The sequence below is a fragment of the Mastigoproctus giganteus genome, chromosome 5, assembly GCF_048544385.1.
Source record: "Mastigoproctus giganteus isolate SK-2022 chromosome 5, ASM4854438v1, whole genome shotgun sequence".
Taxonomy (NCBI): domain Eukaryota; kingdom Metazoa; phylum Arthropoda; class Arachnida; order Uropygi; family Thelyphonidae; genus Mastigoproctus; species Mastigoproctus giganteus.
Window position 1 is genome coordinate 98,920,645 of NC_143579.1, and position 19,447 is coordinate 98,940,091.

The following is a 19,447-nucleotide window of genomic DNA, read 5'->3' on the forward strand; positions in this document are numbered from 1 at the left end:
GGGAGATGCCAAGTGGTGTTTACTTTAATAGTTAATAATGAATTAAGGGTAGAAGCTTGTATAAGGCAATGGTCATTGCTTGATAATTTCAAGTGCATAACACACATAGAAAATTTTAAGCATAATTAATAAACTTTCTGTTTATTAATTATTTTACAAAATTTTTAATTATTGTTAAAAACCAAATAAATAAACTTAAGTATATAGTCATGCTGCATTTGCACAAAACTTATATATCTGTAAATTTTCCCACAGTACTGCAATCTAGTGATAAAGGATCAAGCATTATTGTAAGCACAATTAAAAACACCAAATTACTTTTTTTCAAATATTAAGAAGGTTAAGTCTGTGGTCTCTCACACCTATCTGATATCAATTGTGTTATGAAACTGAGAGGTACTACTGCCAAGTTAAAAACTGTACTATAAGCAGCTAATTTTGTCAGTTGACTTAACTTCTAAGTTACCCCCAAATCAATCTGTTGAACTAGCTTTCTACACTTTTGGGTTTACTTATTCTGTTGTTTGTTTCATGTCTAATAACCCATCTTCATTACAGATTGTTTTTAGACACAAAAAAATTTTAGATACACTTGTGGTTATTTAGTGTACATTCTAAGTCTCTCTCTCAACTTTCATAGTTTTTGTGTAACAAATTTTCACATCAAAATTCCCACTTCCTTCATCTAATTTATTCAATGATTCTTGAAGGCCTTACATCTCATATACTAAAATTTCTCATTAACTAAATATGTGCAGGTAATATAATAAATAAGTGCTCTACTATGTAGGGCACATATATATGCACTTTTTGAAGGATAACTTGCTTTCATAATACACATGGGTATGTAACAATTCGAAAGGAGGAATGAATGGAGGGATGAAATGGGGGAGTTTTTTTTTTTTTTTTTGGCTGATGCTGCATAAGCTTTTTCTTGCATCGTATGCTATTGCTAAAACATTTTGTGTACTCCTCACAAAATTTAGTGAGAAAGCCCTACCCAGATGCACATTAAACTATACATTCATCCACTGTAAAATTGCTGTTTCGATTATGCATCAAGAGAGATAAGTTAAGTCCATGAAGCATCAATACACAGTGTCTACAAAATATTTGCATTCAGGGATCTGTTGTTGTTTGTTATTTTATAGTACGTTGGCATCTAAGGCCATAATGATCCAAGTCAAACATTCAGTGGCTAATTTGAATGTTTTCAGGAATGAAGAAGCCAAGTTTTTAGGAGACAAACTATGCAATTCATACCCGAGACTGATTAACTCAGCCATGGTATGAATTAAGTCCATAAAAGTTCATCCTTTTTTTGATAGGATATAATTTTCAACTTCAGCAATAAGAATGGAATTCAGGTCTTTTTCACACAGTTCATCAAGAGAACAGCAATACTATCTAATACTCTAACCTTAATGTCAATCGAACCGTAGCATGAAAATAGCTCGTTTCTTTTTCTTCGTCTCCACAAATTGACTGGGCATGCATGCCCAAACCTATTGCTAATTTAGTATATCTGTAAGTTTAGATGCACATAGGTCCCACATTTCTAAAGTTTCAAAATCATGTGATTCTATTATGTAATATATACAAAGGCTGCTCCAAACTATTGATGCCAAATCATTTAACTGTTCATGTGATGTTGCATACAAAATTCAGTGATGGTAAAAAAAGTTTTAACATTGCTGCTGATATCCTACTACATCCCTGCATCTTGACACTTATTGCCAAGTGGGAGGGATGCAGTCGTCTGTGAAAATAGAATGACATCGAGTTCCTGAATGCAGAGAACACTAACCCCACTGAGTGGTTAGGTGTGTCAGTGATGGTGGAAGTGGATTGAAGGATATGAAAAAGTCAGGCCATTCTTGATGGCAGAAAATGAAGAGAGAGTGGATAGATTGATCTGGGAAGACCTACACAATAAGACGTGAGAAACATATGTGAAAGTGGAAATAAGCTTTAATGCATCAAAAACAATTCTGGATAATCTGAGATACAGGAAATTGGGTGTCAGACAGGTTCCACAAATGCTAATACCAGATCATGTATAGTAGAGAATACAGGCTTGTGCAAATATTCTGGAGTAGTATGAGACCATGGGCAATGATTTTCTGACAGCATAATCATCAAATATGAGACCTGGTTGCACCACTATGAACTGGAGTCAAACTGGCAGTCTGTGGAGTGGTAACACAAGGATTCACTGATAAAGAAGAAAAATTAGGCTCAAGCCATCCAATGGAAAAATCATTTCTTCTATATTTTTTTCTGGAATGGGGACACATGATAAATTCTGCTTAATATGTGGAGAACAAGAATTGCAAGAAAATTTCCCCTTCAGCATGACAATGCTAGATCCTATATCAGCATCCTGACAAGGAAAACCATTATTGAATTTGAGTGAATGCCATATCCATCATAGAGTCCTGACCTCTTGTACTATCATCTGCTTTGCCATTGTAAGGAACATTCACCAATAATGATGCTGTCATCACCATCAGCGAAAATGTGGTTCTTGGTAGCTGACAGCAACTTTTACCAGGAAGGGGGGGGGGAATTTGGCTCCAGTTCAGCAGTGGAGAAAATGTATACAAAGTGGTGGTGAATGTGAAAAAATAAATTTCAGTACTTGAAGACGTGAAGTGCATAACGTACAATTTAAATTGTATGTTATGCACTATTTAAATTGGAATACCTGCAGTGGTATCCAAAAAGAAATTTGGATGTATTAGTTTCAGAGTGCCCCTCATATATATTATTATAACAATATTAGTAATGGCATATGATGCAAGAAACCAAGCTTATAAAGCATCGGCTGGGGGAAAAAAAAAAAAAAACCTACAACACCTGTCCATCTCCTCCAATAATTTGTGTAGTTCTTTCTGGAATTTATTCAAACAACAGATAAGTTTTTCCCAACAATCAACCATCTACTCGCTGAAGGCAAACCTCTACACATCTATCCAGCAACCATCCTTCCTCAATTTGAATTTATGACCACTAATGTGTGTAGTCTAAGCAAGAGAAAGAATACCATCAGCACTGAACTTGCTCGATCCATTAAAAGCCTTAAACACCTCAGTCAGATCAGCTTGCAGGTGCATAGTCTCTAGACATTGCAATTTTCAGAACTAAAGCCTTTTGTGGTAAGACCACCCTTTCATTCCCTTTACTAATCTTTTCCTTCTCTGCACCCATTCTAGCAATCATATGTCATTCCTGAAATTAAGCCTCCACACATGTATGCAGTACTCAAGATGTGACCTAACAATGGCCTTGTGCAATGGGATAATCACCACCTTATTCCTGCCAGCATGGTTCCTGTATATCATTGACAAAACCCCCATGAGCTGTCCTGGTAGCTTGTCTGCATGGAGAACAGATATGAAGTTCTCTGAGAAATTCTCATTTTTTTGACTGCACAATTATCCCCAGGTCTTTTTTCATTTTACTACTATCCTGAGGGTAGCACCCACAGTTGGAGCATTAATCTAGGATTACTGAAACCCATATGCAGTACCTTGCATTTGTCTACATTGAATTTCAACTGCCATTTATCAGCCCATATGCCTAATTTTTCTAGACTTTGTCATGGTAGCATACCTTTATTACTGTCATTAACCAACCTTTGTATCATCCACAAACTTTGACATAAGCCTGATATATCTGCATCAATATCATTAATAAATATAGACGAAAATGGGCCCAGAACTGAACCCGTGGGGGACTATACTAATAACATAAGTCCACAAGACATATCTGTCCATTAATAAACAAATTTGTCTTCTATCACTCAACCATTCCTTTATTCAAAACACTAACTTTCCCTTAATGCCACACTGCTTCAATTTATACAACAGTCTTTTATGTGCAACAGTATCAAAAGCTTTCCTGAAATCCAAGTATTTGATATCAAAATTATTTTTTCATCCAGTTCCTTTGTTACTGCATCATAGTATTCAATCAGATTAGTCAGATAAAATTAGCATAGACATATGATGCAAGAAATCAACTTAAACAGCATAAGCCAAAAAAAACCCTTCCCATTTCACCCATTCATTCACTCCAAACGTTTGTCTAGTTCTGCCTTGAATTTATTTAAGCTATCAACTTCCACGACAGATGGAAGTTCATTCCAGCACTCAACCACCCGTTGGCTAAAGGCAAATTTATGCACATCTATTCTACAACTGTTTTTCCTCAATTTGAATTTATGCCCCCTCAGGGCAAGACGAAGAGTCCCATCAGTATTGAGGTTGCTCAAACCATTCAAGGCCTTATACACCTCAATCAGATCACCTCAAAGGTGCCTAGTCTCTAGACGCTTCAATTTGCAGACTTAGGCCTTTCTGGGTAACACAGCAACCCTTTGTTCCATTCACCAATCTCATTGCCCTTCTCTGTATGTGTTCCATCAGCTCTACATTCTTCCTAAAATGAGACCTGTATGCAGTACTCAAGGCATGGCCTGACCACTGCCTTATACAAGGGGATAATCACCTCCTTATCCCTGCCAGCAAAATTCCTATATATTATTGATAAGAATCCATGAGCTATTGTTTTATATCTATCATATCTGATTGCACAATTACCCTAGGTCTTTTTCATTCTCCACTACCCTGAGTGTAGTACCACACAGTTGGTACATTACTTTGGGATTACTGTTAACCTATATGCAATACTTTGCATTTGTCAATGTTCAACTTCAATTGCCACCTCAGCCCATCTTAACTTTTTTAGATCACATTGCAGTAGCGCACTGTAATTATTGTCATTAACAACCCTGCCAACAGGAAAATAAAATTTTATTAACATGATTTCCCCATATGTACACAATTATTGGTAACGTCGGGTCTTACTAGGGGCCCAGCAGATAACAGGCCAGACAGACGAACAATGGACACAACATACCCCACACACTTTTAAATCCCTGGCTTGTCCGATACATAGAACATATGCGAAGATGGGAGAAATCCCAGGAGCCGTCAGACCCTCAACATACCCAATACTGTACAAAAAGCTATTGTACAAACATTACATGATGGTTGAAACAGTGAAAAAAAAAAAATTCTTTCAGTTTCACATTGACTTAAATAAGGAATCAGAGTGTATGGGGCAACTCTAGTTGACTAAAAACTTCTTTGCCATGACCACTGAGTATATTCCATATTACAACACATGACAGATGTTTAAGAATGGGAACTTCTCTACATTTCTTAAGAATATAACGGCATAGATTTTCACTAGGAATGTCAAGACTAAGAGATTTCCTTCTGTTCCAGGCTTCATTTGATGGAGTTATATTTGATGCAAATATCAATTTTCTGTCGCACCTTCGGGCAATAAACAAAGGGGGTAACTCTACAATTAATATTGGGACTATAACCTTGTCAAATAAAAATTTCAAAGAGAAAAGTGAGGGAATAAGATTTTCCCTTAACAAATCCATGGCTATGACTGCAGTATAATTGCAATCCTGTCTATATGGTCCTGCTTTACCTCTTTAACCAATAACTCTATTATTTTCCCTGGAAAAGAAATTAAGCTAACAAGTTTGTAATTACTCATGTCAACTTTTGATCCCCCCCCTTTATAAAATGGGGATACATTTGCAAATCCACAGGGAGTCCCCTAAATTGAAAGATTCTTTCATAATTATAGCTAACGGTTTATTTACCTCCTTTACTGCCTCCCTGAATATAACCGGATAAATAGAAGTGGTGCAAGAATTGCTTTCGCCACTACCTGTGGCTCTATGTATTCTTGCCCCCCCCCCACGAAGCTAACAGATTTGAACCAACCTAACGCTGCCTTGACCAGCAAATATCCTTGCAGTCCTCCTATTTAATTGTATCACAGCCCTGTAAAAACAGTCTCCCCTGTTAACAAGCACGGACCACACAGGAAAAAGTCTACCCCATAAGCCTTGCACAGTCTCTAATGTGGGAGCAGAATTGCAGATATTTTCAAATTTAATCCTAACTCAACTTTTTCCCAACATTGCTGTCCTCAGATCTCCTACTCTTAATATCATTTAGTACCAACGTGTACAACCTTTTGTGCCCTTAAAAGATGAAATCTGCTGTCTTCTATCTTTGCCCTGGTCCTATTCCATCTATCCTTTTTATTGCACAATATATTTCCAGTTTCCCTGATGATAGAGTCACAAATAACTACCTCCTGTAGGACCAGTACATTCTGTCTTGGGGGTTGCCTACATGTTTATCCATTCTTATTTACAGGTTAATCAGTATGGCTGATTAGCTAACTTTCATATAGAATGTGAAAACTCTTAATTTTTCTTAAAACTATTTATATGATGCAAAAAAAAAAAAAAAAATACCTGAAGGAAATAAAGGATGAAGTTCCAAACTCCTTATTTTAAAGTTATTAATATTATAGCAACTCATGCTATTTTCAATTCTTATTCTTGAATCTGGACTCCAACAATTCTGTACATTTTCTTCAGACTAAAAATATACAAAAACATACACAAGAGATGCAAAATAAAAAAAAAAAAAAACGTATGAGGCTTAAAAATAGCATAAAAACTGAGAAACTCAAATTAACAATGGAATCATATAATGTCAAAAAAGAGTTGTTTCTGTGCATAAAATATATTCATTTATTGATACATATAATTAAACTATAATATCATATATTATTCTATAGTACAAAATCTGTGTATTTTATTTTTATTTCTCAAATAATTCTAGAAATGCAACTTTCCTCTATTTAAATATTATAAGCAACTTATTTCTAGTTTTTTTTTTAAATACAAATTACAATAAGAAAAAAATAAGGAAACTGGGTGATGCAATTTTAAAATGGATGTTGTAGAATTTATTCACCCACAAACTATCAGATTTTTCTCAGATTTGAAGGAAGAATTTCAAGAGGGAAGACAAGTTACAGGCTTAGTCAATAATAAGAAATGCTCAGACATGTTACAGGCATAGTCAATAATAAGAAATGCTCAGACATGTTACAGGCATAGTCAATAATAAGAAATGCTCAAACATGTTACAGTCTTATTTCAATAATAAAAATAATGATATTAGACACTACTTTTAAAAAAATAGAGCTTAATGTCTATTAGTGTACTTCTGTGTCACACTGCTTGAAGTTACATTAAAGATTCTTGATTTTCTTGAACTGTGATGCAGTTTTATTATAGAGGCCTGCTACTATAGCTAATAATAAAAAAAGTTTAAAAAAAACCAAAAAACACACCAACATTATTCACAAAACAATTTTATTTTTTTTATCGTATGATGTGAGCAATACACGAAGGAACCAGTTTTTTCCTGCTTCCTTTGTGTATCGTGGCCACGAGATCCAACTGGATAGTGCAGCACCATCGTAATATCCAGGCCCGAGGCAGGATTCGAACCCACGACCTTTGGGTTACTAGGCAGGCACTTTACCCACCCGGCTAGCCCGGTCGTCCACAAAACAATAATACAGGCTTACAGGTATGATTAAAACATAGTTCTCAAATTGTAGGACTGTTCTACTGCATAGGTCCACTAGTATTTGAATATTAAAACTAAGCTGAATTTAAAAAGGAGAAATAATAAGAAGCCAAGTACCCTCAAAGTGAAAAGTGTGTTAATTGTCTGACGGCACCAGGGGTTCCCCCATCTCTGCTTTGTGTAGCGTTGTGCACCATTGTTCTTCTGACCATTTAGCCATTGGGACCCACTGTTACTGCACTTGGCCCAGGTACCCAGTAGATTTTATTTTGTACTCTGGCAGGCCGTGCCACCTAGTTTCCAAAGATTTCAGTGGCAAGGGCCTATGTGAGAAAAAAAAAAAAAAGAGGGGGGTTAACACTATAATATAAAAGGCCAAGTTTGGACGTTATTAACTGATAAATTGTGTGGGGTGTACACTGCGAGTTAGACAGAGTAGTGGGGGGGGAAGACTTATGGATACGAATGGCATATTAGATCACTACATTTCTACTTTTTCGTATATGTCATTCATTACCTGTACACATACTTCTTTATATAGTATGAATCAGAGATGTAATACTCAATACGTTCTACGTTGATATTAATATTTGTAAAATAATAAGAGGAGTTTACCTCAATATAATATGTAGAACACTTTCGTATGATACTCTCCATTTTTTCGCTTTAATTTCTGGAGATTATCATACGGAAGTGTTCTACGTACTATATTGAGGTAAACTCCTCTTATTATTTTACAAAGCATACTTCTTTATGCGAAAGCCTGCCAAAATAGTGTTCTGCGGTCTATTTGATTATTAGTCTATGCCAGTATATTAATAACCAAAAAAAAAAATAAAGTTAAAAATTATAATGATACAAAAGTGGTGTCAACTACAAATATGCAAAATTTATTTATTTATTTTATTATAATTTTTATTAATTAATTACATTTCCATGGAATACCTGTTAACATCTCACGGAACACAGTTTGGGAAACGCTACCTTATACAATGGTATAATCATCTCCTTATCACTGCTGGCTGAATTTCTGGATATCGATCATAGAACACCATGAGCTATCCTAGCAGCCTGTCTGCTGCTCAAAGAATTCCATGACCCCTAAGTCTCTTCATTCTCCACCACCTTGAATATGGTACCACCTAAATGGTATGTTATTCTGGAATTAATACTAATTAATTTTAAATTAGCATTAACAGAGGCGTATGATACAAGAAAGCAAGCTTATGCAGCATCAGCCAAAAAAAAACCCGCTCCCATTTCACCCCCCGTTCATTCCAAATACCTGTCCAGCTCACCCTTAAATTTATTTAGGGTATCAACTTCCACAACAAAGGATCGAAGTCTGTTTCACTAACCAACTAGCCGCTAGCTAAAGGCAAACTTCCGCACATCTATCCTACACCTGTCTTTCCTCAATTTGAATTTATGCCCTCTCAGTTGATTATTCTGAGCAAGAGGAGGAATCCCATCAGCATTGAGCATGCTCAAACCATTCAAGGCTTTATACACCTCAATCAGATCACCTCGCCGGTGCCTAGTCTCCAGACACTGTAATTTGCAAAACTTAAGCCTTTCTTTGTAAGAGCAACCCTTTGTTCCATTCACTAATCTTGTTGCCCTTCTCTGTACTCGTTCCAGCAGCTCTACATCCTTCTTGAAATGAGGTATCCAGACCTGTATACAGTACTCAAGTTGTGGCCTAACCATTGCCTTATACAAGGGGATAATCACCTCCTTATCCCTGTATATCATTGACAAGACACTGAGCTACTCTTGCAAACCGTCTACATTGCTCAGAAAACTTCATATTTGCCTGCACAATTACCCCCAGGTCCTTTTCATTCTCTACCACTGTCAGTGTAGTACCACAGAGTTATTATGTCACTCTGGGGTTACTGCTTTCCATATGTAGTACTTTACCTTTGTCAATGTTAAACTTCATTTGCCACCTCTCAGCCCATCTGCTCAACTTTTCTAGATCCTGTTGCAGCAGCGTATTGTCATTAGTGCCCTTAACAACCCTGCCAACTTTTGTATTGTCTGCAAACTTGGACATTAAGCTTGACATATCATCATGAATATCATTTATAAATACAGAAAACAACAATGGATCCAACACTGAACCCTGAGGGACTCCACTAATAACATAAGTCCACGAAGAGCAGTGTCCATTGATTACCACTCTCTGTCTTCTCCCATTCAACCATCCCTTTATCCATAGCAGCAATTTGCCTCCAATGCCACACTGCTCCAATTTGTTCAGCAGTCTTCCATGCGCAACAGTATCAAATGTCTTTCTAAGATCCAAATATATGATATCAAAGTTATATCTTGCATCCAGTTCTTTTGTGACCACATCATAGTATCCAATCAAATTGGTCAGCAAGACTTTTCCTTAACAAAACCATGCTGTGTCCGAGCTATAACTGAAGTCTTGTCTAGATGATCATGCAGTGCTTCTTTAACCAGTGCCTCCATTAATTTTCTTGGAACAGAAGTTCAACTAACAGGTCTATAATTACTTGTGTTGCCCTTTGATCCTGCTTTGTGAATTGGGGTCACATTTGCACATCTCCAGCCCATTGGTACCTCCCCTGAGTCCAAAGAAGCTCTCATAATTATCACTAAGGGTTTGCTTACTTCCTTTGCTGCCTCCTTTAATATAACTGGATAGATCCCATCCACCCCGGGTGCCTTTTTTATGTTTATCTTCAACAATTTCTCCTCCACTTTCCTCACAGTTATTACAAAATCATCTAGCTCACTGCCAGAGTTGAACTCACCTCTGGCATTACCCTCCCTGAATAACTCCTCATGGGTGAATGTAGATGCAAAATACTCATTTAGTTTCTTAGCCACCTGAGCAGGATCATCAACAGTTGAACCAATCTGATTCAGTCCTTTCCTTCTAGAGTTTACATAGGTAAAGAACTCTTTGTTTTTCTTTGCATCCTTTGCCAAAGATTTCTCATAATCTGCCTTTGCCTGCCTAATCTACTTTGTGACTGGGTTACAGACCAGCTTATATCTATTACAGGCTTTCATGTTGCCCATTAATTTATATGTATCCCATGTATTTTTCTTCTCTGCCATATGTCTCATTAGTTCATCTGACATCCATTTAGGCCTAAACCTTGAACAATATTTCTTAGTTGGTATATAAAGCCTAGTAGCTTCCAAGATAAATTCTTTGAATACTTCCCATTTTGAATTTGCTGTTGGTAACATCATCAGTTGGTCTCACCATATCGAATTTAAATACTGTCTCAGACCACCATAGTCGCCTTTATGAAAGCAAAAACCCTTCCCTTAACCCTGATGGTAACTACCATCGGGGGTAAAGGACCTTGAATGGGTTGTGCACGCTGAACTCTGATGGGATCCTTCCACTTGTTCAGATTACGAACCTAAGGGGGCATAAATTCAAATTAAGAAAAGACAGATGTAGAATAGATGTGCGGAAATTTGCCTTTAGCCAGCGGGTGGTTAATTGCTGGAACAAACTTCCATCTGTCATTGTGGAAGTTGATAGGTTGAATAAATTTAAGGAGGAACTGGACAGGCATTTGGAGGGAATGGTGTGATTTTTTTTTTTTTGGCTGATGCTGCATAAGTTCATACACTTGCTTTCTTGTATCACTTGCCACTGCTGCTACCTCTTTGAGTAAACCCCACTTCAGCACACTGTGATCACTGCCACCTAATGGTTCCTTTATATGCAGATTCTTAATGCATGAAGAATCACAACTGATAATCAGATCAAGAGTATTACACCCTCTAGTTCCCTCCCGAACATGCTGATGTAGAAAACCATCATCCAATAAATCCACAGAAGCCTTGCTAGTGTGTGAGTGACGAACCCACAAATTCCAGTCGATATCTGGGAAATTATAATCCCCCATTATAAGACTCTCTGATTTACTGGACCACTCTATTTCACTGTACAGTTTCTTATTATACTCATTAGAGTCACTAGGCCTATAACGCACTCCTACTCTCAATTTTGATCTCCCTATGCTTATGTCACTCCAAACTGGCTCGACAATGCACTGTCCAGCGATGTCAACTGGCTTCACTTCCTTGGATTTTGTGTGTTTCTTAACTAATAGCATAACCCCTCCTGTACACATTGTACTCCCCAAATTCCAGTTTTCCATTCCTTATATGTGTGTGACACAATGTCTCTGATATCCCAACAATATCTGCCATTGATATTGTTGGGATATCAGAGATATCCCAACAATATCAATGATGAATTTGAAGTATTGTTTTGAGCAATACTTCAAATTCATCAAATTTATTTACCAAACTCCTAGCATTGGTGTACATGCAAGTATACATGCACCTGTTCCTATTCTTAGCTAAGAATAGGAACAGGTGTATACATGCACCTGTTCCTATTCTTAGCTACCCTAACACAACCCATGTGTTTACTTGTACTGCAATGACTCCCAGCAGTTCCTGAAATACCCTGCATCTTGTTTTCCAGGCTGCTGATCATTCCAATAGAAACAGTGCAAGAATCACTTTCACCTCTGCCAGTGGCTACTGTTAATCTACTATAGTCCTTGTATCCCCCCCCAAGCTACAGTTTTCCGACTTACCTAACACTGTCTCGATAGCATCAGCAAATATTTTTGCACCCTTTCTACTTAAGTGTATCCCATCCCTGTAAAAGCAGTCTCTCCTGTTAATAAGTACAGACCAGGCTGAAAAAAATTCTACCCCATGAGCTTTGCACAATCTTTCCAGGGCCGAATTGATCGACAAGGCTATCATCATATACTTCCTCCTATCGTGTCTGGGTAGAATTGCAGACACTTTCAAATTCAGCCCTAATTTACTGCTTTTTTTCAACAGTGACCTGTACTTGTTAAGTAATTCCGCCGGTCTCCTACTTTTAATATCATTAGTGCCAACGTGTAGAACAATATCACCTTTTGTGGCCTTAAAAGATGATATCCGCTCTACAACGTCATCCACTTTTGCCCCTGGCAGACATACTCTGGTCTTGCTCCACCTATCCTTTTTACATAGCATGTTCCCCATTTCCCTGATAATAGAGTACCAACAACTACTAGTTCCTGTGGGACTAGTGCACTCTGCCTTGTGGGTTGCTGCTGTGTTGCATGATGATCAAGTGCAAGCTCTGGCATTGATGTGGGCAGCTGAGAGCTTGATGGTCCCCTCAAATTATAGGTGAAAACCTCATACCTTTGAGTAGGACTGTTAATCTCTCAACACTCAATCGCGAATGATTATAATATGAACTTATCCCCATGTATATAGTCTTTAAACTTTAAAATCATTATTAACTTATGTGTGAATTAATTTATTAGTGCCGTTGATTTTAGAATTTCGCGACAATTGTTTTTCAATTCTCATGATGGCTTATGGTGTTGGTTGGTTTTTGGAGGTTGGTGGCCGCCGTCTTTCCGTGATTCTTTCCGATTCCCTTGATGTGATATAAGAGTTGAATACATGCTTATTTTAATTAATAGTTATTTTAAATTGATTCATTTATGACAATACATGGGGGGGTAAGTTCATATTATAATCATTCGCGATTGAGTGTTGAAAAATTAACAGTCCTACTCAATGGTATGAGGTTTTCACCTATAATTTAAGATTATAATAATAATAATAATAGGACTTATTAGGCTTCATAGTCCCTTTTGATTTGAATTAGGAATTAATACTGTATTGTCCGTATGCAGTACCTTGCATTTATCAAGGTTAAACCCAAATTGTCACTTCTGCTGTGATTCCTGATAACTGTTGAATCATCTGCAAACATATACATTAAGCCTTCATCATTATCAATAATAAATATATAAAACACCAATGGGCCCAACACTGAAACCATGGAGGACTCCACTAATAACATCGGTAAAAAGAAGAGTGCCCATTGATAACCACTCTACCTTCTTCTTCTTCTACTCAACCATTCCTTTATCCAACAGTAATTTCCCCCTAAAGCCACACTGCTCAAAATCATGGAATAGTGTCAAAGGCTTTGTTAAAATCTAAGTTTATGATGTCAGAGTTATTTTTTTTACATCCAGCTCTATGTTACTGTATCATAATAGCTAATCAGACTGATCAGACAGGGTCTCCCTTAACAAATCCATACTGGATTTGTTAATCATTTCCACATAACTGCATTCCTGCCAAGATAATCCTGCACTATTTCTTTAACCACTGACTACATTATTTTTCCCTGAAAAAGGTCAAGCTTACAGGTATGTAATTACTTACACTGCCTTTTGATCTTCCACTCATTTTACACATCTCCAATTCAGTATCTCCCTCCCCCCTCCAAATTAAAGGTTGCTCTCATAATAAATGACCAAAAGTTTGTTTACTTCTTTTGCTGTTTCTTTTAAAATAGAGGAAACTTTAAAATCTGGCACCGTCAGGTTTGATAGGAATGGGTTTTATAATTTTTCAGACTTTAGAGAGGGTATCTAGTGGGCAAGCGGAGTGAGAGGAGCACATTTCAATAAATATTAAGCATAGAAACCTCACATTGAGCATCTTCTTCACTGGAGAAAACATGCATTTTCTGCATGTTTTCTCCAGTGCCTCCTACTATCTAATGAGACCAGTTAATCATGAAACAGGTTGTTATAACAGTCTTGGCTTTTACAATGATCAATTAACCTTTTGGATAGACCATTTGCCTAAAAATAGTGCAGTACTGGGACAACTCATTATAAAGGCAAGTTTCTTCTACTGTGAGAATTAAAGCTATTGTAGTATCTATGAAGTTTAAATCCTGTGACCACAAAAACAGATGAAAGGACAAAATAGGCCTGCAAAAAACACCACTTCCCACACCAGTTCTCCAAACCCCTCTAATAATCTAATACTTCCTTAAATTATTCAAACTACACTTCCAAAACAACAGATGGAAGTTTGTTCCAACAATCAACTACCTGCTGGCTGAAAGCAAATTTTCGTACATCTATCCTGCAACCATCCTTCTTCAACTTAAATTTATCCACCCAAGTGTGTATGTGTGTGTTGTCTGAGAAAGTGTAAGGATGCCATCAGAATTTAGATTAAACCTACTTTATTCACCTACTTTAAACACATCAGTCAGATCTCCTTGTAGTACCTAGTTTCCAGAATTGAAGTCTTTCTTAGTAAGCACTCTTTTGTTCCCTTCACTAATTTTAATTTCCCAGATATTGACTGGAATTTGTGGGTTGGTCACTCGCACACTAGCAAGGCTTTTGTGGATTTAATGGATGATTGTTTTCTACATCAGCATGTTCGTGAGGCAACAAGAGGGAGCAATACTCTTGATCTGATTATCAGTAGTGATTCTTCATGCATCAAGACTCTGCACATAAAGGAAACACTAGGTGGCAGTGATCACAGTGTGCTGAAGTGGAATTTACTCAAAGAGGTAACTACTGTAAAGGGAAGAGTTTTTGCTTTCGTAAAAGTGACTACGGTGGTCTGAGACAGTATTTAAATTCTATACGGTGGAACCAACTGACGATGTTACCAACAGCAAATTCAAAATGGGAAGCATTCAAAGAATTAATCTTGGAAGCTACTAAGCTTTTCATACCAACTAAGAAATATTGTTCAAGGTTTAGGCCTAAATGGTTGTCAGATGAACTAATGAGACATGTGGCAGAGAAGAAAAATGCATGGGATACATACAAATTAATGGGTGACATGGAAGCATATGATAGATATAAGTTGGTCTGTAACCAAGTCACAAAGGAGATTAGGCAGGCAAAGGCAGACTACGAAAAATCCTTGGCAAAGGATGCAAAGAAAAACAGAAAAGAGTTCTTTACCTATTTAAACTCAAGAAGGAAAGGGATGAATCAGATTGGTCCACTGGATATTGATGGTTCAACAGTTGAGGATCCTTCTCAGGTGGCTAACAATCTAAACGAGTATTTTGCATCTACATTCACGCATGAGGAGTTATTCAGGAAGGAGAATGATGTAGGTAAAGTAAACATTGGCAGTGAGCTGGATGATTTTGTAATACTGAGAGGAAAGTGGAGGAGAGATTGTTGAGGATAAACATAAAAAAGGCACCTGGGGTGGATGGGATCTATCCAGTTATATTAAAGGAGGCAGCAATTGAAGTAAGCAAACCCCTAGCCATAATTATGAGAGCTTCTTTGGACTCAGGGGAGGTACCCATAGACTGGAGATGTGCAAATGTAACTCCAATTCACAAAGGAGGATCAAAGGCTGACGCAAGTAATTATAGACCTGTTAGTTTAACTTCTGTTCCAGGTAAATTAATGGAGGCACTGGTTAAAGAAGCACTGCAGGATCATCTAGACAAGAATTCAGTTATAGCTCAGACGCAGCATGGTTTTGTTAAGGGCAGGTCTTGCCTGACCAATTTGATTGGATACTATGATGTAGTCACAAAAGAACTGGATGCAGGGAATAACTTTGATATTATGTATTTGGATCTTTTGATATTTTAAGGAGTCCTTATGTGCTGTAATGTGATAACTAGATCGTATGTATAGCTTAGCTTAATTTTCAGCACTCACCTCATAGTAATCCGCTTAGCTGGTGGAGGGTTTTACCACATACATAGTGGTTATAGGATTCTAATACTTTACAGGGATTATGGGTTTAAATTTATGGGCTGTAGAAAAATTTTTAAGAAAGGAAAGTGCACTTTCCATGGTTGCCTAATTAAATTAAATTAAATGTAGAGAAAAAAAAAAAAAAAAAAAGGAAGGAAAATATAAGCTAATAATCGCGCACGAGCGACTTTTGAGTTTCCTCGTCTTCAGTTAGCTATAGTGGAGGGGGGGGAAGAGAGCGCGCTTGTGTTATATGCGGGTTGGGTTCCCGAAATGCATTTCAGTGCATGTGGAAACTTGATACATGCTAAATTCCAAATGGGGGAGAAATTGGCGGGAATCTTTTTGTTTAACACGTTGAGTGATGTATGGCGCTTAAACCATTCAATAACGAGGGCTTCATTTTCAAGGATTTTGTAGCTAGAATTTAATTTAATTACTGTGATGGCTGAATCGATGAGTGGGTTGTGATTTTGAGATTGGACGTGTTGTGTTAGTTCTGTACTTGCTGAGTTAGTTTTGAAGCTGTTAAAGTGGTAGTATGCACGCGTGTTGGAAATTTTTGATGTCCCGAATTTTGCTGTTGTACTGCCTATGTAACATGCTTGGCAATCTGATTGGCACCTGATCAAATATATAATGTTGTTGTAATCTTGTGTCTCGTACTCGTGTGTTGTCTTGTATGAATTGAATTTGGAACTTAATTTGTTATACGATGTGAATATTAATTTTATATCTGTATTTTTAAAAATCTGTTGAAGTCTTCTAGCGTATTGTTGATGATATGGGAGCGCGATAAGGGGTTTGTGTGTCTTATTCTTGTTCACGTGGTTAATAATTTTGTTTGGGTTACTAGTGTTATTGTGAACTTTGGTGATGGTTTCTTTTATTAGTTGTGGTGGGTATTTTCCCCACCACAACTAATAAAAGAAACCATTCTATTAGTTGTTAATAAAATGGTTTTTAAAAGAAACCATTTTATTAGTTGTGGTGGGTATTTTCCCCACCACAACTAATAAAAAACTAATTACCAATGTACTCATTGGTAATTAGTACCAATGAGTACAACAATATCACCTTTTGTGCCCTTAAAAATGATAACTGTTCTATAAACATCAACTTTCACCCCTGCAAATATATTATGGTCCTATTTCACCTATCTTTTTTGCAAAATAAATTTTTCATTTCTCTGATGGATAATTACCTCCTGTGGGACAAGTGCTTTTTGCCATGGGTATGCCAATGTGTTGTCTGATACACAACTGTGGCATGAAATTAGCACTGAGGTGGGCAGCTGAATGCTTGATATTCTCTTCCTTTCATATTTCTTAATTTAGCAACTGAGTTATCACATTCTTTAGAGATTCTTTAATTTTGTCAGCATTTACATGAATGATCATCACTGTAGATTTGCTGGTTCAAGATAAGTTAAATTCTTATCTGGTTCCTGTTGCCTGTCCACTGCCATTTAATCATTTTAACACTTCTAATTTCACCACTAAACAGATTGCCTTGTGTTTAGCAGAGAAATTTTTTCCTAGTGTATTAGTAGATGCACTTGCTAACTGCTTTCTAGACATGCTTGAAGGATTTGTAGTCATTTAGATGCAATTTATATAATGCCACTATCAAAATGTATAACAAATTGAGAGAGAATCATGCAAAGTTATTTCACATGTGGTACTGTATGGAATACAAAAAAAAAAGTGCACTCTGCCTTGTGCAGAGTGTATTTTTCATTATAGTGAAAATTTGTGACTCACACTGAAGATTTCATCCTATTAAGGTTTTCTGGTGAAGAAAAGATCAAGAATGCTAGGTAATTATAATTCTCTGATTACAAAAATCAGCAGCAAGGACAGAAAGACAGTGCATGTAATTATAAACAGGAAATATACTCCAAGGTCAACTGGATAGTTACCTTCATGAGGAGGGAAGTGCATAATTTGTTATTTCTTATTTTGCTTTTAATTTTTTTTGCCAGTGCATCAAAAGCCTGTGGCTTCCTTGCCCTATTTGGCTAATAGTAATACTGTATGAGGGAAATCACATACTATAGAGCAAGAGGTTACACATGGTTATCTGGCATATTTCTAATATTTTGTACATGTTTTTTATAAACAAAATTGCAAAATTGACTTCACTTTGTGGAACTAAAAGTTCCACAAAGTGAAGTCAATTTTGCAATTTTGTGAAGTGAAGTCAATCAATATAAAAGTAAAAACAACCAATATAAAAATTACTCATCATTACATTTTTGGACAGAAGCTCTATCAGTACAAAGGGCATTTGCTATATCAATTGTTACTCATATATTTATTTTACTTAACCTGAACTAAACACAATTGCTATAAAAGTTACCTTGCTATTCAGCAATTAATAAAATGAGGAAAAGCAATTTTACAAGCAGCACTAAACAGTCCTCTGACATTAGTAAACTGTATTAAGGGGTAATTAAATAGGCAATTCTTTAAATTACCTTATTCATGATGGTAAATGCTGTCCACAAAGGCATCTTTATCTTCTTACTGAAAGCCGAAATATAATCAGTATTCATCAATAAGCATGTGGAATTGCTTCCAATATCTGCTGAAACAGCAGGAATTCCCCATGGAAGGTGCATGGTAGAATTTATCACAGTATCTTTGGTTTGTGAAGTCTGCAATATAATATCACATAACATAAACAAAAATATATAAAAATCTGAATAGAATTAACTATTTTCAATGTTTGGAAGCTGATTAATTGCAAACAAATGTACTGAATAAATTAAGAAAATAAACCAAACTGACCTGACCTACCTATAGTAGTAGTGGAAATGGAGGTATGTGATGCAAGAAAGCAAGCATATAAGCTTATGTAGCATCAGCCAAAAAAAAAAAAAAAACCAATTTCACACATCCATTCCCTCTAAACGTTTGTTCCAGCAATTAACCACCTGCTGGCTAAAGGCAAATTTCTGCACATCTATTCTACAACTGTCTTTCCACGATTTGAATTTATGCCCCCTCTGGTTCATAATCCGAGCAAGTGGAAGAATCCCATCAGAATTCAGTATGCTCAACCCATTCAAGGCCTTACACACCTCAATCAGGTGACCTCGCAGGTGCCTAGTATCCAGCCACTTCAATTTGCAGAATTTAAGCTTTTCTTGGTAAAAGGACCCCTTCATTCCCCTCACCATTCTTGTTGCGCTTCTCTGTACACACTCAAGCAACTCTACATCCTTTCTAAAATGAGGCCTCCAGACCTATATGCAATACTCAAGGCATGGCCTGACCATTGTCTTATATAAAGGAATAATCATCTCTTTTTCCCTACTAGCAAAATTCCTGTATATCATTTACAATACCCAATGATCTGCTCTGGCAGCTTGTC

The 19,447-nt window shown here is 36.7% G+C and overlaps 1 protein-coding gene across 1 annotated transcript in view; it reads right to left on the reverse strand.

The window, feature by feature from the left end:
* Window positions 1–19,447, reverse strand: part of LOC150085581 (venom phosphodiesterase-like) — a 248,321-nt gene that overhangs the window by 25,557 nt on the left and 203,317 nt on the right. Inside the window, exons 13-14 of the mRNA XM_090374609.1 lie at window positions 18,549–18,728; window positions 6,356–6,482 (exon numbers count right to left, since the gene is read on the reverse strand). Coding sequence (XP_090230735.1) covers window positions 6,356–6,482; window positions 18,549–18,728 — 307 coding nt within the window. The remainder of the gene's footprint in view (window positions 1–6,355; window positions 6,483–18,548; window positions 18,729–19,447) is intronic.